The 24,502-nt window shown below is 49.2% G+C and overlaps 9 protein-coding genes across 9 annotated transcripts; 5 read left to right on the forward strand and 4 right to left on the reverse strand.

Moving 5' to 3' along the window:
• Nucleotides 1-857: 857 nt before the first annotated feature.
• K452DRAFT_319288 (uncharacterized protein) lies at nucleotides 858-5,359 on the reverse strand. The gene is made up of 6 exons (XM_033544227.1): nucleotides 5,278-5,359; nucleotides 3,804-5,228; nucleotides 3,585-3,704; nucleotides 3,071-3,501; nucleotides 2,632-3,018; nucleotides 858-2,578 (listed from the first exon to the last, which is right to left on the reverse strand). Exons 1-6 carry the CDS (start codon nucleotides 5,330-5,332, stop codon nucleotides 1,034-1,036), a joined length of 3,963 nt encoding a protein of 1,320 aa, XP_033396728.1. The 5' UTR covers nucleotides 5,333-5,359; the 3' UTR covers nucleotides 858-1,033.
• Nucleotides 5,360-5,708: 349 nt separating this feature from the next.
• Nucleotides 5,709-6,149, forward strand: K452DRAFT_44114 (uncharacterized protein). The gene has a single exon (XM_033546671.1). It carries the CDS (start codon nucleotides 5,834-5,836, stop codon nucleotides 6,053-6,055), a length of 222 nt encoding a protein of 73 aa, XP_033396729.1. The 5' UTR covers nucleotides 5,709-5,833; the 3' UTR covers nucleotides 6,056-6,149.
• Nucleotides 6,150-6,176: 27 nt separating this feature from the next.
• On the forward strand, nucleotides 6,177-8,215 carry K452DRAFT_251900 (uncharacterized protein). Its single transcript, XM_033538232.1, has 7 exons — nucleotides 6,177-6,391; nucleotides 6,543-6,674; nucleotides 6,728-6,881; nucleotides 6,961-7,179; nucleotides 7,215-7,403; nucleotides 7,456-7,751; nucleotides 7,810-8,215. Exons 1-7 carry the CDS (start codon nucleotides 6,194-6,196, stop codon nucleotides 8,161-8,163), a joined length of 1,542 nt encoding a protein of 513 aa, XP_033396730.1. The 5' UTR covers nucleotides 6,177-6,193; the 3' UTR covers nucleotides 8,164-8,215.
• Nucleotides 8,216-8,394: 179 nt separating this feature from the next.
• On the reverse strand, nucleotides 8,395-10,740 carry K452DRAFT_288403 (multicopper oxidase). Its single transcript, XM_033540646.1, has one exon. The coding sequence runs from the start codon at nucleotides 10,722-10,724 to the stop codon at nucleotides 8,562-8,564; it is 2,163 nt and encodes a 720-aa protein (XP_033396731.1). The 5' UTR covers nucleotides 10,725-10,740; the 3' UTR covers nucleotides 8,395-8,561.
• Nucleotides 10,741-10,809: 69 nt separating this feature from the next.
• Nucleotides 10,810-12,266, forward strand: K452DRAFT_229413 (uncharacterized protein; the record flags this gene model as incomplete). The annotated part of the gene is made up of 7 exons (XM_033537040.1): nucleotides 10,810-10,975; nucleotides 11,029-11,143; nucleotides 11,193-11,289; nucleotides 11,343-11,367; nucleotides 11,420-11,476; nucleotides 11,526-11,648; nucleotides 11,698-12,266. 7 exons carry the CDS (start codon nucleotides 10,810-10,812, stop codon nucleotides 12,264-12,266), a joined length of 1,152 nt encoding a protein of 383 aa, XP_033396732.1.
• Nucleotides 12,267-12,722: 456 nt separating this feature from the next.
• On the forward strand, nucleotides 12,723-15,865 carry K452DRAFT_229184 (uncharacterized protein; the record flags this gene model as incomplete). The annotated part of the gene is made up of 2 exons (XM_033537018.1): nucleotides 12,723-13,287; nucleotides 13,350-15,865. 2 exons carry the CDS (start codon nucleotides 12,723-12,725, stop codon nucleotides 15,863-15,865), a joined length of 3,081 nt encoding a protein of 1,026 aa, XP_033396733.1.
• Nucleotides 15,866-16,059: 194 nt separating this feature from the next.
• K452DRAFT_299083 (uncharacterized protein) lies at nucleotides 16,060-19,103 on the reverse strand (the record flags this gene model as incomplete). Its single annotated transcript, XM_033542182.1, has 5 exons — nucleotides 16,060-17,312; nucleotides 17,366-18,280; nucleotides 18,331-18,623; nucleotides 18,677-18,855; nucleotides 19,017-19,103. The coding sequence occupies 5 exons, from the start codon at nucleotides 19,101-19,103 to the stop codon at nucleotides 16,060-16,062; spliced, it is 2,727 nt and encodes a 908-aa protein (XP_033396734.1).
• Nucleotides 19,104-19,769: 666 nt separating this feature from the next.
• Nucleotides 19,770-21,418, reverse strand: K452DRAFT_327294 (polysaccharide lyase family 4 protein; the record flags this gene model as incomplete). Its single annotated transcript, XM_033544903.1, has 2 exons — nucleotides 19,770-21,109; nucleotides 21,160-21,418. 2 exons carry the CDS (start codon nucleotides 21,416-21,418, stop codon nucleotides 19,770-19,772), a joined length of 1,599 nt encoding a protein of 532 aa, XP_033396735.1.
• Nucleotides 21,419-23,602: 2,184 nt separating this feature from the next.
• Nucleotides 23,603-24,364, forward strand: K452DRAFT_251918 (uncharacterized protein; the record flags this gene model as incomplete). The annotated part of the gene is made up of 2 exons (XM_033538233.1): nucleotides 23,603-23,780; nucleotides 23,835-24,364. The coding sequence occupies 2 exons, from the start codon at nucleotides 23,603-23,605 to the stop codon at nucleotides 24,323-24,325; spliced, it is 669 nt and encodes a 222-aa protein (XP_033396736.1). The 3' UTR covers nucleotides 24,326-24,364.
• Nucleotides 24,365-24,502: the final 138 nt, after the last annotated feature.

The raw sequence follows: 24,502 nt of genomic DNA on the forward strand, positions 1-24,502 counted from the left end.
TATATATATATATATTTAAAAAAAAATTATAAATTATAATATTTTATAAAAATATTTATCTTAGAAATAAAATAAAAAAAATATATAAACCTTTAGAATATATATTAGAGTTTTTTTTTTTAAAAAAAAATATATATATTCTTTTTTTTTTAATAATATACTATTTTAATAATTTATTTTTTTTAAAAGAATATATTTTACTTTCTTTAAAAATACATTTTACTTTTTTTTAAAAGAAGAATATATCGAATTCGCTTTTTTTTTTAATAGTATATTTTTTCTTTTTTATAATAATTTTTTTTTAAGAAAGAAGAATATATATATTTTAAAAAAACGAAATATAATATTAAAAAAGAATTTTTTTTTAAAAAAAAGTAATATATATTATTTTAAATTTTTTTTTAAAAAAAAGCGGAATAGATTCTTAAAAAGGCGAAATATATATATATATATATATATTTTTTTAAAAAAAAAGCGAAATTTGCTCTTAAAAAAATATATTTATATAAAAAAAAATAAGGATATTCCTAAGAAAAATAATTTCTAAGATATATATATTTTCGAAAATAATTCTTAAGATACATATACTTTTAAAATTTATTTCTAAGATATACATATTTTTCGATTTTATTTCTAAGATACACATATTTTTCGATTTTATTTCTGAGATACACATTTTTATAATATATTATAATATATCGAAATATATCGAAATATTTAAAAAAATATATATATCTTAGAGAGACTTTCGATATGTGTATCTTAGAAATATTATGTATATCTTAGAAATTATGCGAAAAAAATTGTGTATCTTAGTAAATAGCCGTTGTAATTTAGGAAAGCTAGCTAATTAGGTTCTGATTTAGAGTATATCGCGTAAATACCCTCCGCTATATTAAGTAGGCTATAATTAGTCTACTACTTCGCTATCCGTAAACGGTGAACTTCGCTCATGGGCATAAGAGTCTAAGACTATTTCCTATCTTTTCGCGTTTTTGCATGCTACCCTTCCTTCTAAACGCTTTTGTGATCCCTAATTCGCTTGAGCCTGTGTCGTATTCCAGGCAACTATACTACCCGCAGCTCGTGGGTATGCCGGTAGTACCGCAGCTTTCGTGCAGTTATCACTGGTACCATAGGCCTTGCCCCAACCTCCACCTCCAGGAGTGTACACGACGCATCTATCACCTGGTTGCATCGACACCATGTTTTTTGGCCCCATATTCACCCATCTCTCGTGGTGGTCTCCCCCAACTTCGTTCTTCACTCTCCGAACCCAATAATTCTTACCTTTTGCGGCATCCAAGCCTCCCGCCATGCCACATGGTGCAACCGCTCTGCGCTCAGTGATTACACTGAAACGAATTGGGACTCGACATTCAATGTCTCTGATGACACCTTCACCTCCTTTATGAAAACCACTACCGCCGCTTCCAGAGCGGATGGAAAATTGTCGGAGGACGACGGGGTAGCGCCTTTCCAGTGTTTCAACATCGGTAATCCGAGTATTTGTCATGTGAACATGCACTGCGTCAGCACCGGAGGCGGTTGCTGTGGCTCCAGATCCTCCACATATCGTCTCCCCAAACGCAAACGAGTGTTCCGGACCACCATATGGATTTGGTACCTCACCAAAGAATCCGATACAATTCATACACCCGTTCGATTGAGCAGCGGCCTGGAATGCTGTGAGGATAACGTCGCAGACACGTTGAGAAGTTTGAGTATTGCTAGCACAAACAGCAGCGCCAGAAGAAGGGTTCAGGAAAGTACCCTTGGGTAATATGATATCAATCGGCGCCAAACAACCTTGGTTCATGGGGATATCGGTCCCTATCAAGAGACGGAGACAGTACATAATGGCCGAGTAGGTGATTGAGGGTGGTCCGTTCATGTTCGAATACATCTCAGGGGCCGTGCCAGTGAAGTCAAAGGTGGCTGAACCGTTCTCCCGAATGGAAATACTGAGGACAATTTCCGAACCGTTGTCCATTTGGTCAATGGCCGAAAACTGGGGTCCTTTTGTCTTTCGTGTTTCTTGTAAATATTTCCGCACGGACGACTCAGCATTTTTCTGAATGGCGTGCATATAAAACTGAACGACCTCTTGTGAGTACTCCTCCATAAGTGACTGGATTAGCAACATTCCTTTCCTATTGGCCGCCACCTGCGCTTTGAGATCCGAAAGGTTGTCATCGAGGCGACGGCTACCCATACATCCGGGATACCGGCCAGGTGCCGATAGAATCTTCTTCATACCTTCTTCGTCAAAGAATCCACCACCATGGATCAAACGAAAAGACTTGATGGCAGCACCCTCTTGCCATAGTTCGGTTGAATTGGGAGGCATGGAAGTCCCACCCAAGCCCCCGATATCGGTGTGATGTCCTCGCGAAGCGACATAGAAAGCTATGTCTTTTCCAGAGGATTCAAAAACTGGTGTAATGACGGTTATATCAGGCAGGTGAGCACCACCAGCTTCTGGATGATTCGAAACGAGAACATCGCCTGGAATCATCTTGCCGTTCAGAAGCTCGTGTTGGTACTTAACAGCGTAGCTCATAGAACCAAGATGGACCTATTTAGGTTGGCTAACTGAACTTTTGCCAGACAGAGAATATGATAACATACCGGCACATGAGGAGCATTGGCTACGAGCCCTGCGTCCGGACCAAAGATTGCACAAGAAAAATCAAGGCGCTCCTTGATGTTGAGGGATACGGAAGTCTTTTGTAATATGCGGCCCATCTGCTCCGCGATTGACATGAACCGGTGACTAAACGTTGAGAGTTGAATCGGATCAACAGTCGTCGAAGAAGTGTCGGACTTGACCAGATGGGGTACATGGATGACCACGTGGGCGGAGAGTATCTTGGCTTCCGCTCCGGGGATGATAAGGATGCTCTGCGTATTGTCAAGTATCATGGCGGGACCTCCTACGATCGTGCCAGGAAGTAACCTTTCCAAAAAATACACTGGTGTTGAAATACAACCGTGGTTTTGAAAATACGTTTTGATCTGTGCCTACAATTAGCTGACGACAATAAGCAGGTTGTAGTTAGAAGCGTACAGTCCTCTCTACCGTATTAGATGCCGCATTTTCAAAAGAAATATTTCTGAGTTCGTTTGAGAGTTTCGCTGCATCCGACTCCACAGAACCGCTTCTTCCAATGCCGCGGACACGGACATCATCAACAAGTACGTCCCTTGCTTCAGGGAACACAAAATTGAACTCCCGAAGATGCTGCTCCAGGAATGCCTCTTTGAAATTGCCATTTACTGGCTGCAAGATCATCATGGCAGTTTCAGTTCCTCGGTACCGCATGTTAAGGTAGTACTCATAGCTCATGTCCTCTGTCTTAACACCTTGCTCCCAAAGATTTTGCTGTACAGTAGATCGAAGGGTTTCGAGCTTTGTGTCAAGGTCGAGAATGGCTTGATTAGCATAAACAACATTGACTGGTTCTTGAGCCTCTTGGACAACATCAGCGAGAGCCATTCCTAGAACAAATAAGCTTCAGCTTCTTCAGGTACCGAGAATTTGGACTGAGTAATTCGGTGGGCTATATGGGTCAGCGACTCACCATAGGCTGACAAAATGCTAGAATACCTATGAATTGTTACTGTCGAGATACCGAGTTTTGACGCAATTTCACAAGCATGTTGGCCGCCTGCACCGCCAAAGACTGCCAACTGATGTTTTCCTGAACAATGTTAGCAATAAGGGATGGTGTCTAAAGGATATTGGAGTGGCATAATTTGCTAATGTCCATAGAAACTTTGTGAAGCTGGGCATGCCATACCTATCTCATAACCTTTGGCTTCTGTCAATGCTCGGATGGGTCTACACATGGCTTCATTTGCCACATCGAGGAATCCATAAGCCACGTCTTCCGGAGTCATGGTTCTTTTTGTGTCAACATTGATTGTTGCAGTAAGTTCGGCAAACTTTCGTTTCACAACCTCTGTATCCAATGCCTCGTTCTCTCTTGAACCGAAGAACTTAGGGAAAAAATCGGGCACCAGACGCCCTAGGAACAGATTTGCGTCAGTGACAGCTAGAGGACCATTTTTCCGGTAACAAGCTGGACCTGGATGTGAAGAAGCGCTTTCAGGACCGACGGTGAGGAGTCCATTGCGCCAAGCAAGGATGGATCCACCTCCTGCTGCCACTGTGTTGATATCCAGCTGCGGACTCTGAATAGTTATGCCGGCAGTCGTTGTTTCGAAGACGTGTTCGAAAGTGCCACCGTAACGGGAGACATCGGTGGAAGTGCCTCCCATGTCAAAACCAACGATGGGCGTTTCGGTAGCTGGATTGTAGGAAGTACGAGAGAACCCAACGACACCACCAGCTGGCCCTGAAAAGATTCCTTTCAGCCCGCTGAAACTCTTGTGGTTCACAAGTCCACCATCGGATTGCATGAAGTCCATCCTGGCATCATCTAGATGTCCACCTTCGAAGCCACTGATAAAACCTGCCAGATACTTCTTGATTTCTGGAGTAAGGTAGGCATCTGCAGACGAAGAACTCCCACGTGGAACCATCTTGATCATATTTGCAGCGACGGCAGAAGAAAGAGATACGTGTGTAAAGCCTTCTTCTAACGCAAGCTCGCCTACACGTGCCTCGTGATCGGGGTAGATATACGAGTGAGCAAAGCAAACAGCGATGGTATCGATGTCTTGGCTACGGAGATGTTTTAGCATCGACCGTACCGAATCTTCCTGCAAAGGCCTCAAGATCCGTATCATGTTGCCACTGGATCCTTGGATAATTTCTCCGGGTACTTCGGTTGTGGGCTTCATGGATCCAAAGATGTCTTCATCGAACCCTTCAACAGTAACTCTTTCATCGACCTCACGTACCTCAGAGTATAAAACTTCAGGTTTCGAGATGTTCAAGTCGAATAGCTGTGGACGGGACTGGTATCCTATCTTCAAAAGGTCACGGAAACCTTTGGTCACCAGCAGCGCATGGCGAGCACCTTTTCTTTCCAACAGCGCATTGGTGGCCACGGTTGTACCCATCCGGACGAACTCCAGGTCTTCTTTCGGAAGCGGCACACCGCGGGGTATATTCTTCCCGCGGATGATGGAAAGGACGCGCCTGATACCTTCGGTCGGAGCGTCATCATAGTTAGAGGGGTCCACAGAGAGTAACTTCAGAATGATGTCGGGTTTGCCGTCTTGTCTTGCCCATATGTCGGTAAACGTGCCTCCCCTATCTGGTAACGATAAATATGGGAGTTTCAGCTCATTGTTAAGGTCTCTTACCGATAGCAATCTTGACGGGCCGTCGATCGGCATGCGAAAGTAGGCCGGATGCCATAATGTGCGCCAGTATAAAAGATAACAGAACAAAAGGATGGATGAATAGAAATTTCTTTAGGTATAGGTTTGCTGCTTAAATATATCTAGCTTGGGCTGCCAGTGATAACATGGAGGGAACAAGGAAAAGACGGCTACAAATTATCGAGATGACTGTACGCATCTCATCTGCAACTGAAGGATAAAGTGGGATATCAAATGGAAGGTCGATGCGCAGAAGACCACAGGCTGATGCTTTGCATTATTCAACCTCCAATAGAAAGCCGCCTGATAGGCGGGGTCGAGACATTGTCATACGACTCCGTTACAGTCAATAAGTATAACTACAGGCAATCTTACCTATGGCATTCCAAAGAACTCATGCGTATCAGTAGAAAGCCGGCGATGGCAGATAACAAGACGACCCCTTGCAAAGCGTGTACGGGTCCAAACCTGATAACAGTTCTCTGATTCAAAAATCTCCACGGGAGCGAATTGGTTCAGATGGTCATGTAGGGAGTGTATGCAAGCTTCAACGTATGCTGTTCAGCGCGATGCTGGAAGGTCCTTGCGAGGTAGATGTTCGCGCAGGCCGAAAGTTAGAAAGGCCCTGCCGGAAACCCCGCTTCTCTTAGTTTATCCATATTGGGCTAGCGTGGTTGGATCGAGCATCCTCTTATTCACACAACAACGTCGATCGACAGTTGCACGAGGCTGTTACAACGGCTCCGTTTATCCGCATTGAGGTACTAGTCATGCCGGGCTTCTTGGACAAGATATCGAGAGGGACTCTTGGCTGCTACCAGGGTTTTATTATATCTTGTAGCCAGTCACTCAGCAAGCATATACGTTATCGAGATTCTAGCACTTTTTTCCGCTTACAATGTCTGCTATGGCACCCGTCGAATTGAAAAGCCATACTAGGGACATCGAACATGAAAACTTGGACAAAGATATCGGCGATGTTAGGAAGCTCGATACAGCTTCGCAATTCTTAGCAGACAAAAATGAGTATCCGCCTTTGACACCGGAAGCCGAGAAGAAGCTTTTGAGAAAAGTTGATTGGATCATGATCCCAATGGTAAACAAATTGATTTTATTATATAATTTTACCATCCTTCTGAATCGTTGTAGCCTTAAGACAGCACTGCACTATAGGGTACCCACTAGATGTAACGTCGGATGGAAGGGCTGTACTAAGGCACATAACATATTGAGGCTGACGTTGCTAGCTTTTTTTGACTGCTACATTTGGAGCCGTTGATAAAGTTTCTCTTAGCACAGCGGCCATATACGGATTTCAGACGGACATGCACCTTGTCAGGCAGCAATACTCCTGGTTAGGTTCGATTTTGTCACTTGGTGTAAGTGGAGCTAAACAAGACTTAAGAGTTAGACATATTATTAAAGTTGATAGGCGCTCGCTGGAATGTTTCCCTCAACTTACTTAATCCAACGGCTACCGTCCGCAAAATACTTGTGTTGCTGTAGCATTGGCTGGTCGGCAATGGCTCTACTTATGCCAGCTTGCAAGGGATGGAGTGGGTTGATGGCGGTTAGGTTCTTTATGGGTATGTATACGCCTTAAATATATTAATTGTGGATCAAAGCGGTCTTGCATTAGAGGAAAGTAGGGTTAACTATTATCAGGATGCTTCGAAGCCATAATCGTCCCAGGAATATCTCTAATAATTGCAGCATTTTATAAGAAGAACGAACAACCTCCAAGAAATGCACTCGTCTTTGCTGCTGCAAGCTCTGTCGTAAATGGGTTCCTCTCCTGGACTATTGGGCATATCAAAGCCCCTTTACCAATATGGAAGTATTTGTTTTTAATCATAGGCAAGCATGACAAACCGTCTCTATACAGTTTACCTAGCTGACTTGCTTCGGTGCTATACTAGGCTCCATAACGTTTGCTTGGTCCTTGGTGATTTTGATCTTTCTGCCAGCAACGCCGATGGAAGCAATATTCCTTAGTAAAGAAGAAAAATACCACTTGATTCACAGAGTTGCAGAGAACAGTACTGGCATCGAAAATAAGGAGTGGAAGTGGGCCCAGTTTCTGGAAGCAATCGTTGACCCGAAAACTTGTAAGTGGCTCGAAGAAAGTCGATACCCAATGCTATCACTGACTCTACCAAGGGTTGATCTTCATCTTTAATATTGCTATAAATATTCCAAATGGTGGCTTGCTCACCTACAACAGCATACTCATTGCAAATTTCGGATTCTCGCCTGTCGAAGCATCACTGTTGAGCATGCCTACCGGCGTGATGAGCACACTTTCAGCAATCTTATTTTCGTATGCCGGGGCAAAGCTGGCAAATTGTCGGTGTTTAGCCACTATCATAGCGTGTATCATTCCGATTATAGGTACTGTCATCGTCTATACACTGCCACGAAATAACATCGGAGGTCAAATGGTTGGGGTCTACCTGGTGAGAAACACTGACCCAAATAATATGTTACAATGAACACTGAACTTACTTGACTTAGTTGTACACATACTTTGGTCCCTATATCTCAGCAATAGGCTTAGCTCAAGCAAATACGGCCGGTAGTACCAAGAAGATAGTTGTCTTTGCGATCCTTTACATAGGTTATGCGGTGGGCAGCCTAATTGGGCCACAGACGTTCCGTTCAAACCAGGCACCCGCTTACACAGGAGGGGTTGTGGCGATGATAATCTGTTACTGCATCTGTATTGGGCTAATTTGTGCCTATTGGGCTATATGTGTGGTTCAGAACAAGCGACGGTCCAGCTTAGTCGTTCAGGTAGATGTGGATGGTACCGGGAGCCTTCTTGATCGGACTGATTTCGAACAAGAAAGGTTTATATACACTACCTGAGAAGATGAGTACGAAAGTCCGGGCACATCCTTCAGGGTATTTTCATCAAGGCAATTAGCAGAAAATAAGTTAACTGTTGTATTTAAACAATCACTGAAATTAAAATTTTATTTTCAGAAAACTTCCATCAAAATACCGAAGTGACTTGGACGCTCTGTTTGTAAGCTTTTAATTCCGATAAACCAGTGGTCATACAATAAAGTCATACCTACGTCTCCAATCAAGTATAACTCGATGGATGTAAGAACAGCAACGAAGGAGATGGCATTATAATGTACATATCATAATTAAGTGTTCTTATTCCCTACGATTTTATCATGGATGGGTCGTGAGTTCTAAACTGGCTTGCAGGTATACAAAGCAGCTTCGTAGTGATTGTCTCAAAGCCACTATATCCCTTATTTGGATTTATCGCCTTGATGGAAGTTTCCAAAATCTCCGAACCATGTACTGTCGTCTGGGGCAGCTCCCTTGTTCAACCCTTTGGCCTCACACATATTGTGATGCTCGTCGGGTACATTAAAAGTTGCCATTTCGTCGGCTCTTGTCGCAAATTGCATCAACATGCCCGCTTCAGTGTGCCAGGTAAAGTGGCAGTGAAATGCCCAGATCCCTGGGTTATCTGCCACAAACCTCAGTAAGATCCAGCCAAAAGCCTCAACACTAGCTGTGTCTCTGCGAAGTGGATTTGACAAGTCCAAATTTTGCATCAAGTCTACTGGAGGATAACCATGGCCAGAAGAAAGAACAAAGAATTTATATCCGTGCATATGTAATGGGTGACTGCCGTCGTCGAAGTTTGAGACAAGGATGTCGACCGTTCGAATTCCGGTGGTTTGATAGACAAGTTCGACAGTGGTATCAAAACCTTCGGAGTTTATACCATACGGTACGGACATAGAATTGATGAAACTGGAATTTTTACTTTGGTGACCAGATACCAGGCGGTATAACGAAGGAGACGAAAAATTAGGCCTCCAAGAAGAGCTATTGAAATAGCCACGGCTGAGCCGCCACGAGCCAATCTCAAAGTTGGAGCGCAAATGAATGAGTGTGTCTGCAGCTGACGGAGCGCGTAAAGAAACTACTGGCCGAAGTTCGGTGGCGTTCATATCGAGACACTGCATATCCGTGGGATCACCCCATTCAATGCTGGATGGACGGTGCGTCCTGTTACTGTCTTTGGCGGGCTTGTATGCCACAATTGCTCGAACCTCAGAAGCCAGACTGAGGTTCTCCTCAGCGAAACAAGCAGTCACCATTTTCGCTCGCATCCAGAAAAACCCGGCAGAGCTGACGTTCGTAGTCAGAACTATGCTATATCGCTGACCGGGGCTAATGTTAAGACGGTGATGGTACGTTGGCCATAGATCAGTGCCATCGGCTTCTGTCACGGCAAATTCATGCTCGTCGATCTGGACCTGAAACTCCGCAAACGCTCCTGTATTGATGATACGCAGACGGTGTTTCTTGTTCTCATCAAGTTCAAACACAGATAGGGAAGAAGTGGAGTTATCACACCGACGATTTAAGAGAGTATCGCAGTTGCGAACATTCTTGCCGTTGATGAGTCCTCCATCGGGAACAGGTTCGGCGTTTTCGCGATCTGGCGCCAGATAATGCGGTAGCAAAGCGCTTGTTAAATCATGATAATAGTCTTGGATCATGATAACTTGATCAGTTGCATACTGTAGCTGCTGCATGTCACGCTCATTCTTGGAATGAATGATGAAGGGTCCAGCCAACCCATCGGAGCCTTGGGTGGTCATATGTGCATGGTACCAGTAAGTTCCCGCTTGTCCGTCGATGGTGAAGTTGTAAGTCATGCTTGACCCAGAGGCTACGGGGCACTGGGTTATACCGGCGGTACCGTCCATCCAATTGCTACCATTCTGGTAGATCCCGTGCCAATGGAAGGAAGTCGAATTGGTGGATTGATTCTCAATGTAGACAGTGATAGTATCTCCTTGGTTGCATTCGATTAGAGGCCCTGGGAACTCGCCATTGATAAGGATCATCGGTCGGTAGACACCGTCAGGGTTGCGTTCAGCGTCTTGTATAATCCAGTGATACTCTCTTGTACGGACAGCGGCAGCGACATCCCAATTAGGATCAAGAATGTACTTTGAGTTAGAAGGCCGAGGCACGATTTTCAGTGGTCCTCCGCTTGGAATGACATTGCGTGAGGGGACTTGAGCGAAGATAGCTAGAAGCGCAACGGCGACCACTACAATTAAAAGACCGAACTCGAGAAAAAGGACCAGGAGAGAAAAATTGAACCAGCGCTGATAGTTGTTGTACGTCACATGCCTGTGTGTAGGAGATGCCAGATGCCGCTGGTGAATCTCTTGCTGGGGAAGAGCGTGGTAACGAGTTGGCGCCGGCGATGACATGATCGGAGCCGAGAGGAGAGAGGGCGATGGCACGAGGCAAAAGGGAGCGAGCTGAAAGGTGTGTATGGAGTCCAACTCCGGGAGAGAGCGCGTTGCCAGGTGCGGGGCAGGTGCAGAACGCAGACGCCAATCACGCCCATTCCAGCGCGCACATGGGCATAGCCACATCGTCCACCTGCAGCTCGCGGCCAAACCCGCCGGCAGTAGAAAAAGCGAAACCCTCGCCCTCGTCAGTTTTGATCCATAGTTCACCATGCGGCCAATCTTGTGTGTCGCTGGCCTCTTGGGCCTTGTCGCTTTCTCTGCTGTTGACGCTTTGCCACACAAGTCGAAAAACACTGTCGTCCAAGGGAAAGCCTTCGACCGGATTGCCATCATCTGGCTCGAAAATACGGATTATGACAAGGCCATAGGCGATCGTGAGTACTAACTTCCGAGCTTGGTCAAAATACACCTAACACGCTGGAACCAGCCAACCTCGCATACCTTGCATCCAAGGGAATCACTCTCGACAACTACCATGCTGTAACGCATCCCAGCCAGCCAAATTACCTTGCAGCCATCGGTGGTGACTACTTTGGCATGAAGTCTGTTGCTCCTGGAACAAAAATGGGTATCTTGCTAAACAATATTCAGCCATGACGATTTTTCGCGCATAGATTCGAATGTTTCGTCACTGGTTGATCTGCTTGAAGCCAAAGGTATTAGTTGGGGAGAATACCAGGAAGATATGGTAAGTCTGCGCCCAACAGGATTGTTTGGAACTCGCTCTGATAATGTGCGTAGCCATTTAGTGGATACACAGGTTTTGGTATCAACATACTTACGTGTCTCTAAAAAAAACCTATACTGATGTTGTTCAGCATATGTGAACCAAGAGACTGGCGCAAATGACTATGTTCGCAAGCACAATCCTGCTGGTATTGTATGCAATCTTAATGCAGCATCTTATCACTAACCTGGTTTCAGTCAGCTATGATTCTGTCGCCAACAACCCAGATCGTTTAGCCGTGATCAAAAATACAACCTTGTTCTATCAGGACTTGGAGTCAAACACGCTCCCGCAATGGATGTTCATCACTCCCAATATGAGTATGTGAAAAACACACAGTCGTTGAATCAAACAACTGACAAGCGCCAGCTTCTGATGGGCATGATACCTCCGTCACCACTGCCGGAGAGTGGACGCGCAGATTTGTTGAGCCGCTCTTGGAAAATGAAAAGTTCATGCAGAATACACTCGTCCTGATCACTTTCGATGAAAACGAGACCTACACGACCCAGAACAGAGTATTGGCGATCATTCTCGGCGATGCCGTGCCGAAGGATCTTGTAGGCACAACCGACTCCAATTTTTATGACCATTACTCCGAATTGTCCACCGTCGAGGCTAACTGGGGCCTGGACACCTTGGGTCGCTGGGATGTGGGCGCAAATGTGTTTTCTTTTGTTGCCTCGCAGACAGGCGACAAACTCCGTGAATGGAGTGCGACTCCTTCGCTCGACCAGCGGTACTTCAACTACTCTTATGCTGGACCATTCAATAGCAAGTCAATCAAGCCATATACCGCCCCGGACGTGGAAGCGGAACATGCTGGAAGGAAGGTTCTTCCTGCCATTGTTGAAGCATGGAAGGATTGTGATCCTTACAGCTACTACAGCACAGAGCTGGAAATTCCAGATGGATATTACCCACCCGCTGGGTACTAAACCGATGGAAAAGCGGATTTTTATAGACTCAGAACCTATGGCGATGGAGCTAGCGTAACAATCACAAATGAGGCGATTGGTTGTATGGTTTGATATCTGTTGTGCATAACTAGACAATCAGTCATGATAATCATCAGTCTCGACACCTACGACTGATCTGTTCTCCGTATCTGGGAACCTACCAGTGGCCAAGCCAGACCCAATGTTTGTCCTCGAATGTGGCTAGGTAGGTATGAAGCCTCTTAAATTTCGCCCTGACTAGTGGAGCTTCATGCTATGTATGAAATCAATCAATTGCTGAGATGACCTGGTGGTGTTGGTGTCAGGCTGGGTGTCAGGCTGGGTGCAAGGGTCCTGGGGTGCGGGTTACCTAGCGGGACCGAAATGTTCCCGGCGTCCCCGTCGCGACTACCTCTGCACGCGTCGACGACAACTTTTCTCTCGGACAATGGCAGCATGGTAGCTCCAACCCAAATTCTGCGGAGCGCTACCAATCCTGCGCCAAAATCATGGTCCAGCTCCCTTAAGCTGCCCAAGTCTGCCTTTCCCCCTCGCCCGGCACCTTCGACCGACTACCTGCGCCAGGTCACCGACGATCTCTACGCATGGCAGCAGTCGCCAGAGCGCCAGACCAAATCGACCTTTGTCCTCCACGACGGCCCGCCATACGCCAATGGCAACCTGCACATTGGTCATGCTCTGAATAAGATTTTAAAGGATCTCATCTGCCGCTTCCATGTCGGCCAGGGCAAGAAAGTCGACTACATTCCTGGCTGGGATTGCCATGGCTTGCCCATTGAGCTCAAGGCGCTCCAGTCGCTGACAGATGCGAAGCGCGAACGTTTGGGCCCGGTGGGCGTGCGCGCCGCCGCCCGCCACCTTGCCGAGAAGACAGTTGAGCAACAAATGGAAGGGTTCCGCAAGTGGGCCATCATGGGCGACTGGAACAATGCTTACCGGACAATGGAAAAAGGCTTTGAAATGAGACAGTTGGGTATCTTCAAGGCGATGGTCGAGAAGGGTGGGTGAGGTCCGGCGGCCTTGTTTGCTGCACGCTCAGGACTGGATACTGATGGCGCGCAGGACTCATCTATCGTCAGTACAAACCCGTATATTGGTCTCCATCTTCAGGCACCGCTCTTGCAGAGGCAGAACTCGAATACGACGATAATCATCGTTCTCAGACCGCCTACGTCAGTTTTCCGATCGTCAAGGTTCCTGAGTCCTTGGCTGGCCGTGTTGACATGGGCAATTTTGGAGCTCTGATTTGGACCACGACTCCTTGGACTCTGCCGGCTAACAACGTCATTGGTGTACATTCGACCCTGGAATATTCTGTTGTAAAGATGTCACGTCCCACGGCAACTGGCAATCGCCCCAGTCAGTTTCTCGTTGCAAAGTCTCGTATTGAAGCTCTCCAAAACATTCTGAAAACGGAATTTCAGGTCCTGGTTGATAGTATCTCCGGAGCTGAACTGGCTGGTCAGATTGAGTATACGAATCCGCTCGATCCTGAACAGGTAACTCCGCAGCAGATTGTGCATGCCGATTTCGTTTCAGCTGCTTCTGGTTCCGGTCTTGTCCACATGGCTGCTGGTCACGGTATGGATGACTATAACGTTTGTAGAAGTCTTGGTATTCCTGCATTTGCTCCTGTCGATGACAAGGGATGCTTTACTCAAGAAGCGCTACCCGGTCAAGCTTACCGTATTGCCGGCCTACCCGTCCAGGGCGAGGGGTCGAAAGCCATCCTCGATCTACTGAAGAACATGCCTCGGGATCCTCTTATCGCTGTGCAAGACATAACCCACAAATATCCAATCGACTGGCGGACTAAGAAGCCCGTCATTGTCCGAGCCACAGAACAATGGTTTGCCGATGTCGAAGAGATCAAAACTGGCGCTCTTGACTCGCTGGAAGCTGTGAAGTTTTGGCCACAGTCTGCTAAAGCTCGACTGGAAAGCTTCATTCGCGGCCGTAGCCAGTGGTGTGTTTCGCGCCAGCGTGCATGGGGCGTGCCTATACCCGCTTTGTACAACAAGGATAACGGCGAGGCCCATATGACAGTGGGAAGCATTGAGCACATTATGGGCGTTATTGAGCAACGCGGCATCGACGCTTGGTGGACCGACCCTGAAGACGACCCGGCATGGGTCCCTGCTGGCTTGGAGGGCTCTTTCATTCGAGGAAGGGATACCATGGATGTGTGGTTTGACAGTGGAACCTCATGGACTCTGCTGGATGCTAAGCCGGGTAGACCTGTTGCGGATGTTTATCTCGAAGGAACCGACCAACATCGGGGTTGGTTTCAATCTTCGCTTTTGACTTACATCGCGCACCAAGCTATCAAAGCAAACAAGGGACACATTTCCCAGGACACAAAATTCGCAGCACCGTTCAAGGCTCTGATTACGCATGGTTTCACACTTGATCAAGACGGCCGCAAAATGAGCAAATCTCTCGGCAATACCGTATCTCCTGAACAGATCATGGATGGCTCGCTTCTGCCACCTCTGAAGCTCAAGAAGAAGCAGAAGAAAGAAGGCGCTAGCGCAAACACCGACGGCAATCCTACATACGATGCTATGGGTCCAGATGCGCTCCGTCTATGGGTTGCCAGTAGTGATTACACCAAAGACGTTGTTATTGGGCAACCGATCCTGCTCGCTGTCAATCAGGGCCTGCACAAATACCGGGTAACTTTCAAGTGGCTCTTGGGAGTCCTTGCAGATTTTGACCCTTCTGCTCCTGTATCGGAATCGATCAAGACAAATGATCACGCACTCATTGACACTATCGCCTTGCACCAACTGAGCCGGACTGCGCACGCTGTCCATGCTGCTTACGGCTCATACGAATTCTCCCGGGGCGTTGGAGCGCTGAGCAAGTACACGACGCAATCGTTATCCGCTTTCTACTTCGAGACGCTGAAGGACCGTCTCTACGCCGGTACTCCTGCTGACAGGTATTCTGCGCAGCAAGTTTTGCACAAGATCTTCAACGAGCTACTTGACATGCTTGCGCCAGTGACCCCACTACTAGTCGAAGAGGTTTGGAGCTTCACGCCTGACCAGATCAAGAATGGCGTCGAGAAGCCTGGTCGCCGGACCTGGACGCCCTTCCTGACCGAAACATACGCCAACAACACGGCCGCCGAACGCATGGACTCGGTCGTGGCCTGCCTAACAGCCGCCCACAGCGCCGTCAAGTCGGCACAGGAAGCATCGCGCGAGCAGAAACTCATCGGTTCAGGTCTCGAGTGCGAAGTTGTATTCCGCCTGCCCGTCGACACACCGAACCAAGTCAAGGCGCTGTTCCTGGCTCCGGAGATGGAGGAACAGTTGGCGGAGATCTTTGTCGTGTCGGGCGTCGAGGTGGTTGTGGGCGACGAGGAACCTAGCCCACCGAAGGAGCTGCCGTCTCATGCCGTCAAATGGGCATCGAGTGAGAAGTTCGACGTTGGTGCGGACGAGGGCAGCGAGGCAAAAGCGACTGTGCGCCCAGCGCACGGGGAGAAGTGCCCGAGATGTTGGCGCTATGTGGCGCCGACTCCGGAAGAGCTGTGCCATCGTTGCAAGGCTGTTGTGCCTGAAGCGTAGCTGCTTCACGCTGGTGGTTGGTTGTAAGATAGATTGTTTAGAATCACCTGCTGCGTGTTGCGCGAGCAATTTTGCATATGTATAGAAGATAGCGATCCTTGGTACCAATAGTTGTGTCCTCATTCTGCCGTACTTTGTGCATAACTGCAATACCTCAACGAACCTATTGCAACCGTCCCTACCAGCGACCCCTATCAATAAACAACCCGTCCCTTCCACAGCGGCATCTCTCTCAACCTCTCCTCATCCCAGACAATTCCGTTTTTCTCATCCAACCAAGCACCCTTATCCGTCATCTCCACCCCCTCAGCGCCCACTTCCTCCCTCGTCTCGACAATCTCCCGCTCACTCAATCCCATATCATCCTTGACGATCCAAAGCACCGGCGGCTCCCGCGTAATGACTGGATTGATATATGCTGCGCGCGCGACCTCTTGCGGGTACGGCGGCACGGGCTGGCGCAGGCCGGGGTGCAGGCTCTTGGCGATGGCGGCGACGGAAGATGTGCGCGGCGTGAAGAAGCGGCGCAACCAGTTGTGAGACTCGGCGTGCTTGGCGAGAACCTGGATGGCGTTGACGCGGGTGGCGGTGTGGCCATCTTCGCCATCGTGGTCAGGACTTGTTGGCGTAAGCAGTGGTTGCCGTGCGCCTGCGTCGCCATGCTCGGCTGTCAGAGCGTCGTCGTAGCCTTGCTCGGTTTCGGTGAGGAGGTTCCGCGGCAGCAGCTCTGTTAGGGGTTTGAGCGTTTTGTGCATCCAGTAGTGGTATAGTAGCGTTGCGATGAAGAGAGCCACAGTGAGGATTAGGGGGCCGTTGGCTGTAGAGGTGCTTCCTGAGCGACTGGCGAAGAGGCCGATTAGGCAGAGCTCAGCAATGTAGACTCCTACTATCATTTGCTGGAGGGCTTGGGCGTAGAAAGCGCCCTTTGTGTCAATGTCGGTGTCAAAGACATAGATGAAATTGTATCGCAAGGCGAGATAGATGAGCCCAAAGCCGACGGTAGCGAACCCGAGGACTAGGGGTGCAATGCATGAGTAGCTGATGGCGATTACAGCTAGATTCGTCCACTTGGCAGCTTCAGAGCCAAAGTTGGGAGACTCTAAAGTGATGTATGCGTTGTAGGATTCCCGTGGAGTGGAGTAAGGCCAGATCTTGGGCAGTATAACGTAGAAGAAAAGGCCCGCTGGGTTAAAGACGTATACTGCGCTCATGGCTACACCGTATAGGATGAAATACGAGATGTAGAAGTTGGATGCCTTCGGAAGATTCTGGGCAAGAAGAGTCGGCGCAGAAGAAGGCTCCCTGGCTATTTCACCAAAGACAGCAGTGGCTCCGGAACTGAAAGTCGTGACAAGGAAGACCTGGATCAACGAAAATATAAAGTAGTAAATCTGTGTCCGCAGTTCGACTTGTGAGAGTGTGACAGAGCCGGCATGCTTCGCAACAACTACACCAGAATGTCAGATTATATGTCTGAAGGCCGGAGGGTGAACAACTTACGGCGACAAATCTTTGGCACAATTGTTGTAAGAAGACCCAAGAGAAGGGCAGGTAGGAGGCCGGTCAGCACACCAACTTGTTTATCAGATAAGCTGTCGATCCAGTGTAGCCACGCGTATTTCTTCGAGAGGTATTGGACGTTGGAAATGGAACCAACGAAAGCGACGGGAATTCCCCAGAAAATTGTCATCAAGCATATCAAAGCAGTGGCAATGAGCTGTCGCAGGGAAACCTCCCAGTCGGGTATGCGCAGATGCTTCCAAATAACCTCATTTGGTAGGATACCAACTTGACGTGGAACCATCCTCCCTGGATGATTGTAGGAGACCAGTGAATAAGCGGCTTGTGCGGCAGACTGTGTTTCGAATTCGACAAAGACAGCGCCCAGAAGTTTTGTGTCTCCATCAAGGTGCATCTTCTGATCTGCCCTAATTTCTGGTATTTGTTTGTGGAGCTGTTTCCGACTGTAGGAGATAGTGTCGACTCTGTGCCCCATCAGAAAATTGAGTCTAAAGCCTACGGTCTGCTTGGGTCGTCTCTGTAGGTTGACCCAGCGTCCTGGCGACGCCCGCTCAGGCGATCTGCCTCTTTCTGGCTTGCGTTTCTTGAGTTCTTTCAATCGTCTGGCATTGGTGTCCTTGATGAGCTTGATCTCAGCATACTCAAGCCGCATTGCAGCTTTATCCATTTTTTCAACATTGCCTTCGAGCTTCTTAAAATCTTCCACGAGCCACACTTGCTTAATTTCATCAAAAATGCTCTTCAGTTTCTCCTCATTGCGGTAGGTCTTGGGCACAGAAGTAAACAGGACGGTCCTGGAAGAAATGCGGCTTGAGTTCCATGGTGAGAGCAGGTAGGCTTGTCGTAGGTGGATGAGATAGATAGTCTCCCGCGTGATCATGAAAAGCACAAAACCTACGCCTATTCAGTAGCTGTTTAAAAAAAGGAAGAAGACCTGAAAATACCAAAAAATACCCATGCAACAAACGTGTGGGCATAGTATCGGTTCGGGTCCTTGACATTGCTGAAAGAAAGCCTGTCTAACTGGTGTTGTCCGCCGCCCCCAGTGGCATTGATGGGCAAGAGGATGGTACCAGTGATAAGAAAACCGATGAAGCATATGACCACGACTATCTTGAAGAAGCGCACGAAAAGATAACCGTCTAAAGACTGTGAGTTAAGGACGAGGGTGTCACTGGTTCTTTCGAAAAATTTAATCCATCCGAAGGCCGTGTTCGAAGCTTGCGGCGTCTTCTCCCTGTTCCATGTTAGCTTCAAGAGTCACATAGACAATAGCTATTGAGGGCATACTCTTCCGTGAGAGTATCAAGGAAAGTCCTTGGGATATAGAGCCTGCGAAGCTTTCCTCGCAGACCGAAAAATGTGCTCAGAAGCACGATTGCCAATAGTACTGCTGGAATGAGTGTATATATCAACCCATACAAGGATGGGGATTTGTCGCGGTGGCTTCCGCTGTTATCATCTAGGACCTGTGGCATATCAGAAAAACAATTCATTACTAGTGAATCATCTCCGCTTTGCTATTTGGTGTGAAGTCGACGCGTCGCGGTTTGTTTACAGTGCTGTAATGTCCGCAAAACAAGGAAATCACGCGACTTATTGAGAAGTGCAGAGAGAATAAAACAATTACCTTGGGAAGATTATTGCTGAGCATCTGTACAAAGCTTTGCTGTGTATCCTGAGGTGACAGGACCACTTGCAACCCCATGGCTGCCATTTTCGCGAGCAAACGAGGTACGCGTTCTCATGCAGCAGCCTCAAACAGCCTGGTGTTTGGACCAAGTTGAGCTGGTCTAAACGCGATCCCAGTGGCCGGACGTGCCAGAGTATCGGGTTCCAGCACGAAGGTCAAAAGTGGGGAGATTTTGCAAAGCAGTCGATGGCAGGTCGTCATGGCGGAGCAAAGACCGGCTGCCCTGCTGCGCGGCCGTCGGCCCAGCAAGACGCCGATGACGTATTCTCGTTAGTAAGCGACTACCTAGGTAAGTACCACCATTTACTACCCGGATGCAATTTCTCTGTGCTTGTTCGATGTGCGACATGGGGAACGAGATAGCTAAATATATACATTTGAAGTAACGTACGATAAGTCTTCTCTCGAATTTTGCCAGATATCACAATCTTGTGTTTGTCACTAGGTCGCATGCATACATTTTTATAAAAGTAATAACTCGACATACAGATAAGGTCAAGGACGAACTCAGTTGAGCTTTGTCTAATCATAAACCTCACCTATCGGTGCATCACATATTACGTCACACGATGTTGCTTTGGCATGTTGAGACCGTTTTCATTCGAATATTTCAATTATATACAAGAATCGCCTGCGCAAAGACCAAACAACAGGCAGCTACCCGTTGCTGCATACATTCATCAAGAACGCTTAGTTGAGAGCCAGATCAATGGCATCAAGGACGATGTTGGGCTGGAGGTAGGTGTCACCCGAGCTGCCGGAGATGACATCGATGGTGATTTCATTGTCGCCCTCCGTGATCGTGCCCGCGGGGATGTCGACCTCATAGATCTCGCCATTACCCCTGTAGCCACCCCTAGTAACGCCACGGGAGTCGATCTTCACCGGGGCCGAGGGTGCGTCAGCAGTGTAGCTGTTGACGGTGACCTGCGGTCTTGCACCGGCGAAGGAGAGCGTTGTGCCGACGCGCAGGGTAGCGGCACCGGTTTGCGAAGAGCTAGCCGTGAACTTGATGGTGAGAGGTGTGTTGACGCTCTTCCACAGAGCCATGGGCACATCAGTGAGCTCGCTAGAACCGACAGTGTAGGTAAGAGGGCCCCAGCTGTCCATGCGGCTGTCCGAAGGGTGCATGCGCTCGAACTTGTCGGCGTTCCTGAAGCCATAGGGTTGGCCGTCCCAGTCACCGATTGTGAAGATCGCATCCGGCGTTTTCCAAGTAGACTCGATGTTGCTAGTCGCGGTAGAGCCGGCCTTAACGGTGGCGGTGCCAGTGGCAACCTTGAGCTCGTCCTGGTACAGCACCTGGGTGTAAGTACCAGGCTTCATGGCGGGAGAGGTGAATTGCCCATTGGAGCTGGCGTAGACCCAGTACTGAGCGTCGTCGTTGTACCAGTGGAGAACAATCTGGTGGTCAGAGACACCAGTGGCCTTGCCCGAGACATAACCCCTGTCAGCGGTGGCGACGTATCCAGTGATACCCAGGTCGGCGAAGAAGGAGGTGTCGAAGCTGGATGGGACACCAGAACGGCTGAAAGCCAGGACGTAAGGACCGTGGAAGCCCTGGCGGTAGCTCTCGGTCTGGACGTGGTTGGAGTTCATGTAGAAGTACAGGTTCGTAGAGTCACCGGCGTTGTTGGTGTTGATATCCTTGAAGAAGGGTCCACCGCTGGAACCCTCGTAAGAAAGCGGGGACATAACCATGCAGGCGTGGATCGCATCGTCGTCCCGGTAAACACATTGCACCTTGTCGTCAATGTAGCGCTGACCAGAGTAGAACTTGCTGCGCGTCTGTCCATCTACAAGGAAGACGTCGGAGCCTTCGACGGAGGAGCCTCCTCCCGTGGTCGACACCTCGCCGTAGGGGTACTCCAGAGGGAGCTTGCTGGGGTCGAGACGGGCGATGAAGCGCAGTTCTCCGATCGAAGGCTCGGCCGTCGTGTAGGTGCCCATGTAGACATTGGACTCGCCAGACTTGACGACAATGTAGTGAGTGAGAGTATCGGTCACGCAAGTGATCTTGGCATATTTGCCTGTAGCATGTTAGGTGCGTTCTGGTAAAGAATATTATGAAGAGACATACTGTCGACAACTTCTTGCGTAACCGTGGCGGAGCCAAGTCCACTGGAGATGTGCGAGCCCTTGGACTTGTACTGGAACTCTTCACTGCGGTAAAGAATCGAAGTGATGTCACAGCTAGAGCTCGACACCGTGACTTTGAAGGGGTTGCTGGAGCCAGCATCGATGACATAGCTGCCAGAAGAGGTGGTGATACCAAACGCAGCAAAAGCGGTAGGAGCGAAAAGAGTGGCGGTGGCCGCCAATTTAGAAAAAATATGCATGGTTGCTAGCGGCAAGTTGGGATACCGTCTGCAGCAGAATAGAGAATGAACGATAGGCTTGGGGAACAGGTGTTGTACCGGCTACTCCCTGGACTTTATAACAGCAACCGGTAGATGGCAAAGATCTCCAACATTCGAGTGGTACATCCAAGGAGTCTTGGCCCGCTGCCCCGCAACATGCATTGAATTCATATCCGTACGGAGAAAAGGGAAATGAATTGCTTGCGGCTGCACCCTTTAGGCGATGGGGTTAATCAAGGAGCATGCTACGCGGGAAGGTGCTTGGGCGTTTCAGAACAGCATCCCAGGCCGCTTCTTTTTTTGGGGCCTCGTTTGAGGGGTGAAGCGGCATTGTGCACACCCGTACCGAAAGGCTGCCCGTGCAGTCCGTCCGTCGCCGGGTATAAAGCTACAACCGGCGGCGCGGGCCGACTTGGCTCCTACAGATGTGTGGGGAACCGAATCATAGCGCATACAAACGCGGAAGCTGGTTGTTTCAATCTCCAAAAGGGCGCTTGGCGGTTTGCCGGCGGATAACACAGACCGCAACCCTTGGTCGAGTGCTTACTGAGCCAATGATGATGAGATCCCCGTTTCATGGTAAGTGGCCCATGAACCAATTGTAAGCCTGAATGCCTCCAGGTATAGCCTTGGCGGGTTTGAACGGTTTAAGGTTGGCCGATTAGGATGCTTGGCAACGCACGACCCCAGCATAGCAAGATGCATTAATGCTTGGCGTTAATCGCCATTGTCTCCCTAATAAACGTGAGGTTTCCCGGCGGTCTCGTCGCGCACCCAGGAACCGAGGGACGGTCGAGCCGGGAGCTATGGCGGCGGCATTCGTGGGATATCTACTCACCAGCTCCGATCTCGTCGGCCAGACGATCCGACAATGCCCGCCTGAAAGTGCTTTTGAGACCGGACCGAATTAAAACAAATAATACCGACGCCACTACGCCACTGAGGCGGCGAGTTAATGCCGTGATGCCTTCGGGCCGGTGAAATCCATGATAGAGACGACAGGAACAAGAGGGAAGAAAATTGTTGGAAGATTGACAGAGCATGACAACCATTGTGAATACCACCTCTTTCCGCAACGACTCAGCAACCTTGTAAAGCATGTGACGATAGTTTAGTGACTGGGAAAGAGACTTTTCCCGCGACCAGAAAGGCCAAAAAACCCTCCAATAGTCTGCCCCCATGATTTGGGTAAAGCCCAAGATACTTGGCCCCTGGAAGATTGTTGCCGCCACGCCCGGTCAGGCGCACCGCTCCAGACCATATGGGAGGGTCGGCCGGAGAAATGTCTTTCTTTGGAAGTGAAGCTGGAAGCATTTCATGGATGACTGAAGGATTGCTAAATGGTACGATGCCCAGACTTTCTTCTTGGACGATACAGAACTCCGAGAATGGGCGTTCGAGAACCCATCGAAGAAGGCGCAAGCGAGCCGCGAAGCCACGGATAACTTCGCATAGTGTGGCTTGAAACATTCGAGCTCTTGGGGGAGGGGAACCGCTGTGCACTGACGCGCGGGATGGCGTTCGACAGGGGCACAGGGGCCAAGGGGGCCTGAACGGTGAACAGGCCTCTGTACAATCGAGGGTCGGTGATTGCTGTGCCAGACTTGGATGTCTCTCCTTGGTGCCAAAAGCGGAGGCCGGAGACGGCTAAATCACACGCCATGCGCATCCTCTTGAAGCTCGGGAGTGGGGAGGAGCTACGTCGGAGCATAGGTAGTTAGGCCAAAAAGTTCAAAATGTCGACGACGTGCTCTGCGTGCTTTACTGAGTCGCTTTGGCAGTTAAAACTGGAGTTTATAATTAGTCGAGCAGTGTTATTGTAGAGCTCCCGGCAATAGACGGTCGCTGCAGCGTGCCGAATTCATCTCCTGAGGATGAGACAGGTACAGCCGACGGTTTTCAGAAGGCGAGGGAGGTGATCCGTAGAGGTGATCTGCTTTCCTTGAATCTAACGTTTTAGCCGGTCAGCCAGCACCTAGGCAGTTGTCGCTATCAGGGCTGAGAGATCAAGGGTTGAAGAGGAGAGAGAGAAGGGACGAATGAGAGCGGAGCGAATTGCATGCAGCATGAGCTCGGACCGGGCTTGCAGGGATCATGGCGCAAGCACAGGTGGATAGCATCATCGATGGATGAACTTTCCTTCGCTTGACAAACATCCTCATCATGGGCTCCTCAGCATCCAAAGCTTCGCGCGCCGCCAACATCGCAACTCGCGTCTACCCAGCGCGCGCCTCCCAAGCCGCCACCAATGCCGTGAAACCCGCGCCCGCGGCCGGACGTGCTGCGCAGCCAGGACCTACAGTGCAGCCCCAGCCCAAGGCCAGTGAAACGCGCGACGAAGGTAAGCTATATCTGAGCCAGGGGACGGCCAAGTCTGACACGCTGCTCCCCACAGCAATAAACCTCGACGCCGCCGACCCTGCCTTTGCCGCCCACCTCCGCAGCATTGGCCCTGTCCAACCCAACCCGCACTACTCTCCGAGCTCGACCTCGCCTTTCGATCCCCAGCGCCCGCCCGGCAGCTCCTCGACCTCACAGCCCACAGCAACTGGCCGCCGACCTGCCGATTCATCAATCCCCGACTTCTCCACTGGGCCGAACCCGTTCGCGCCGCCCATTGGCGCCATGCCCAACCCCGCCACCAACCCCGCACTGGCGATACTAGCGGCGAGAGAGAGGCTACAGGCAGAGGCGGAGAACGAGTTTGCTAACGTGGGAAGGCGAGGCGCGCCGGGAAGGCAGTTCTTGGATGTCGGTATAGTGAAGCAAATGTTTATCCTGAGGGACCAACGGGGAAAGAGCGAGGAAGAAATTGAGAAGTTGCTCGGGTTGGAGAAAGGCATGGTGAAGAAACTGGGTACCAAGGGTGTTTCGGAGGCTGTCTGAGCCATGAGACGATGAACGGACACATACGACCAACTCACTGAGGCGAGACGCCGTATTTTTCCATCCTCATATTAGCCTATGAGGACAGGAATGTCCAGCTCCCAATAGGCTGCAAGTTGTGGAAAGCATTCGCCAAATCCGATCGCTATCCAACCTAAAAGCAAGTATCCCTGGGGC

This window comes from Aplosporella prunicola, assembly GCF_010093885.1.
Source record: "Aplosporella prunicola CBS 121167 unplaced genomic scaffold K452scaffold_15, whole genome shotgun sequence".
NCBI classification, from domain to species: domain Eukaryota; kingdom Fungi; phylum Ascomycota; class Dothideomycetes; order Botryosphaeriales; family Aplosporellaceae; genus Aplosporella; species Aplosporella prunicola.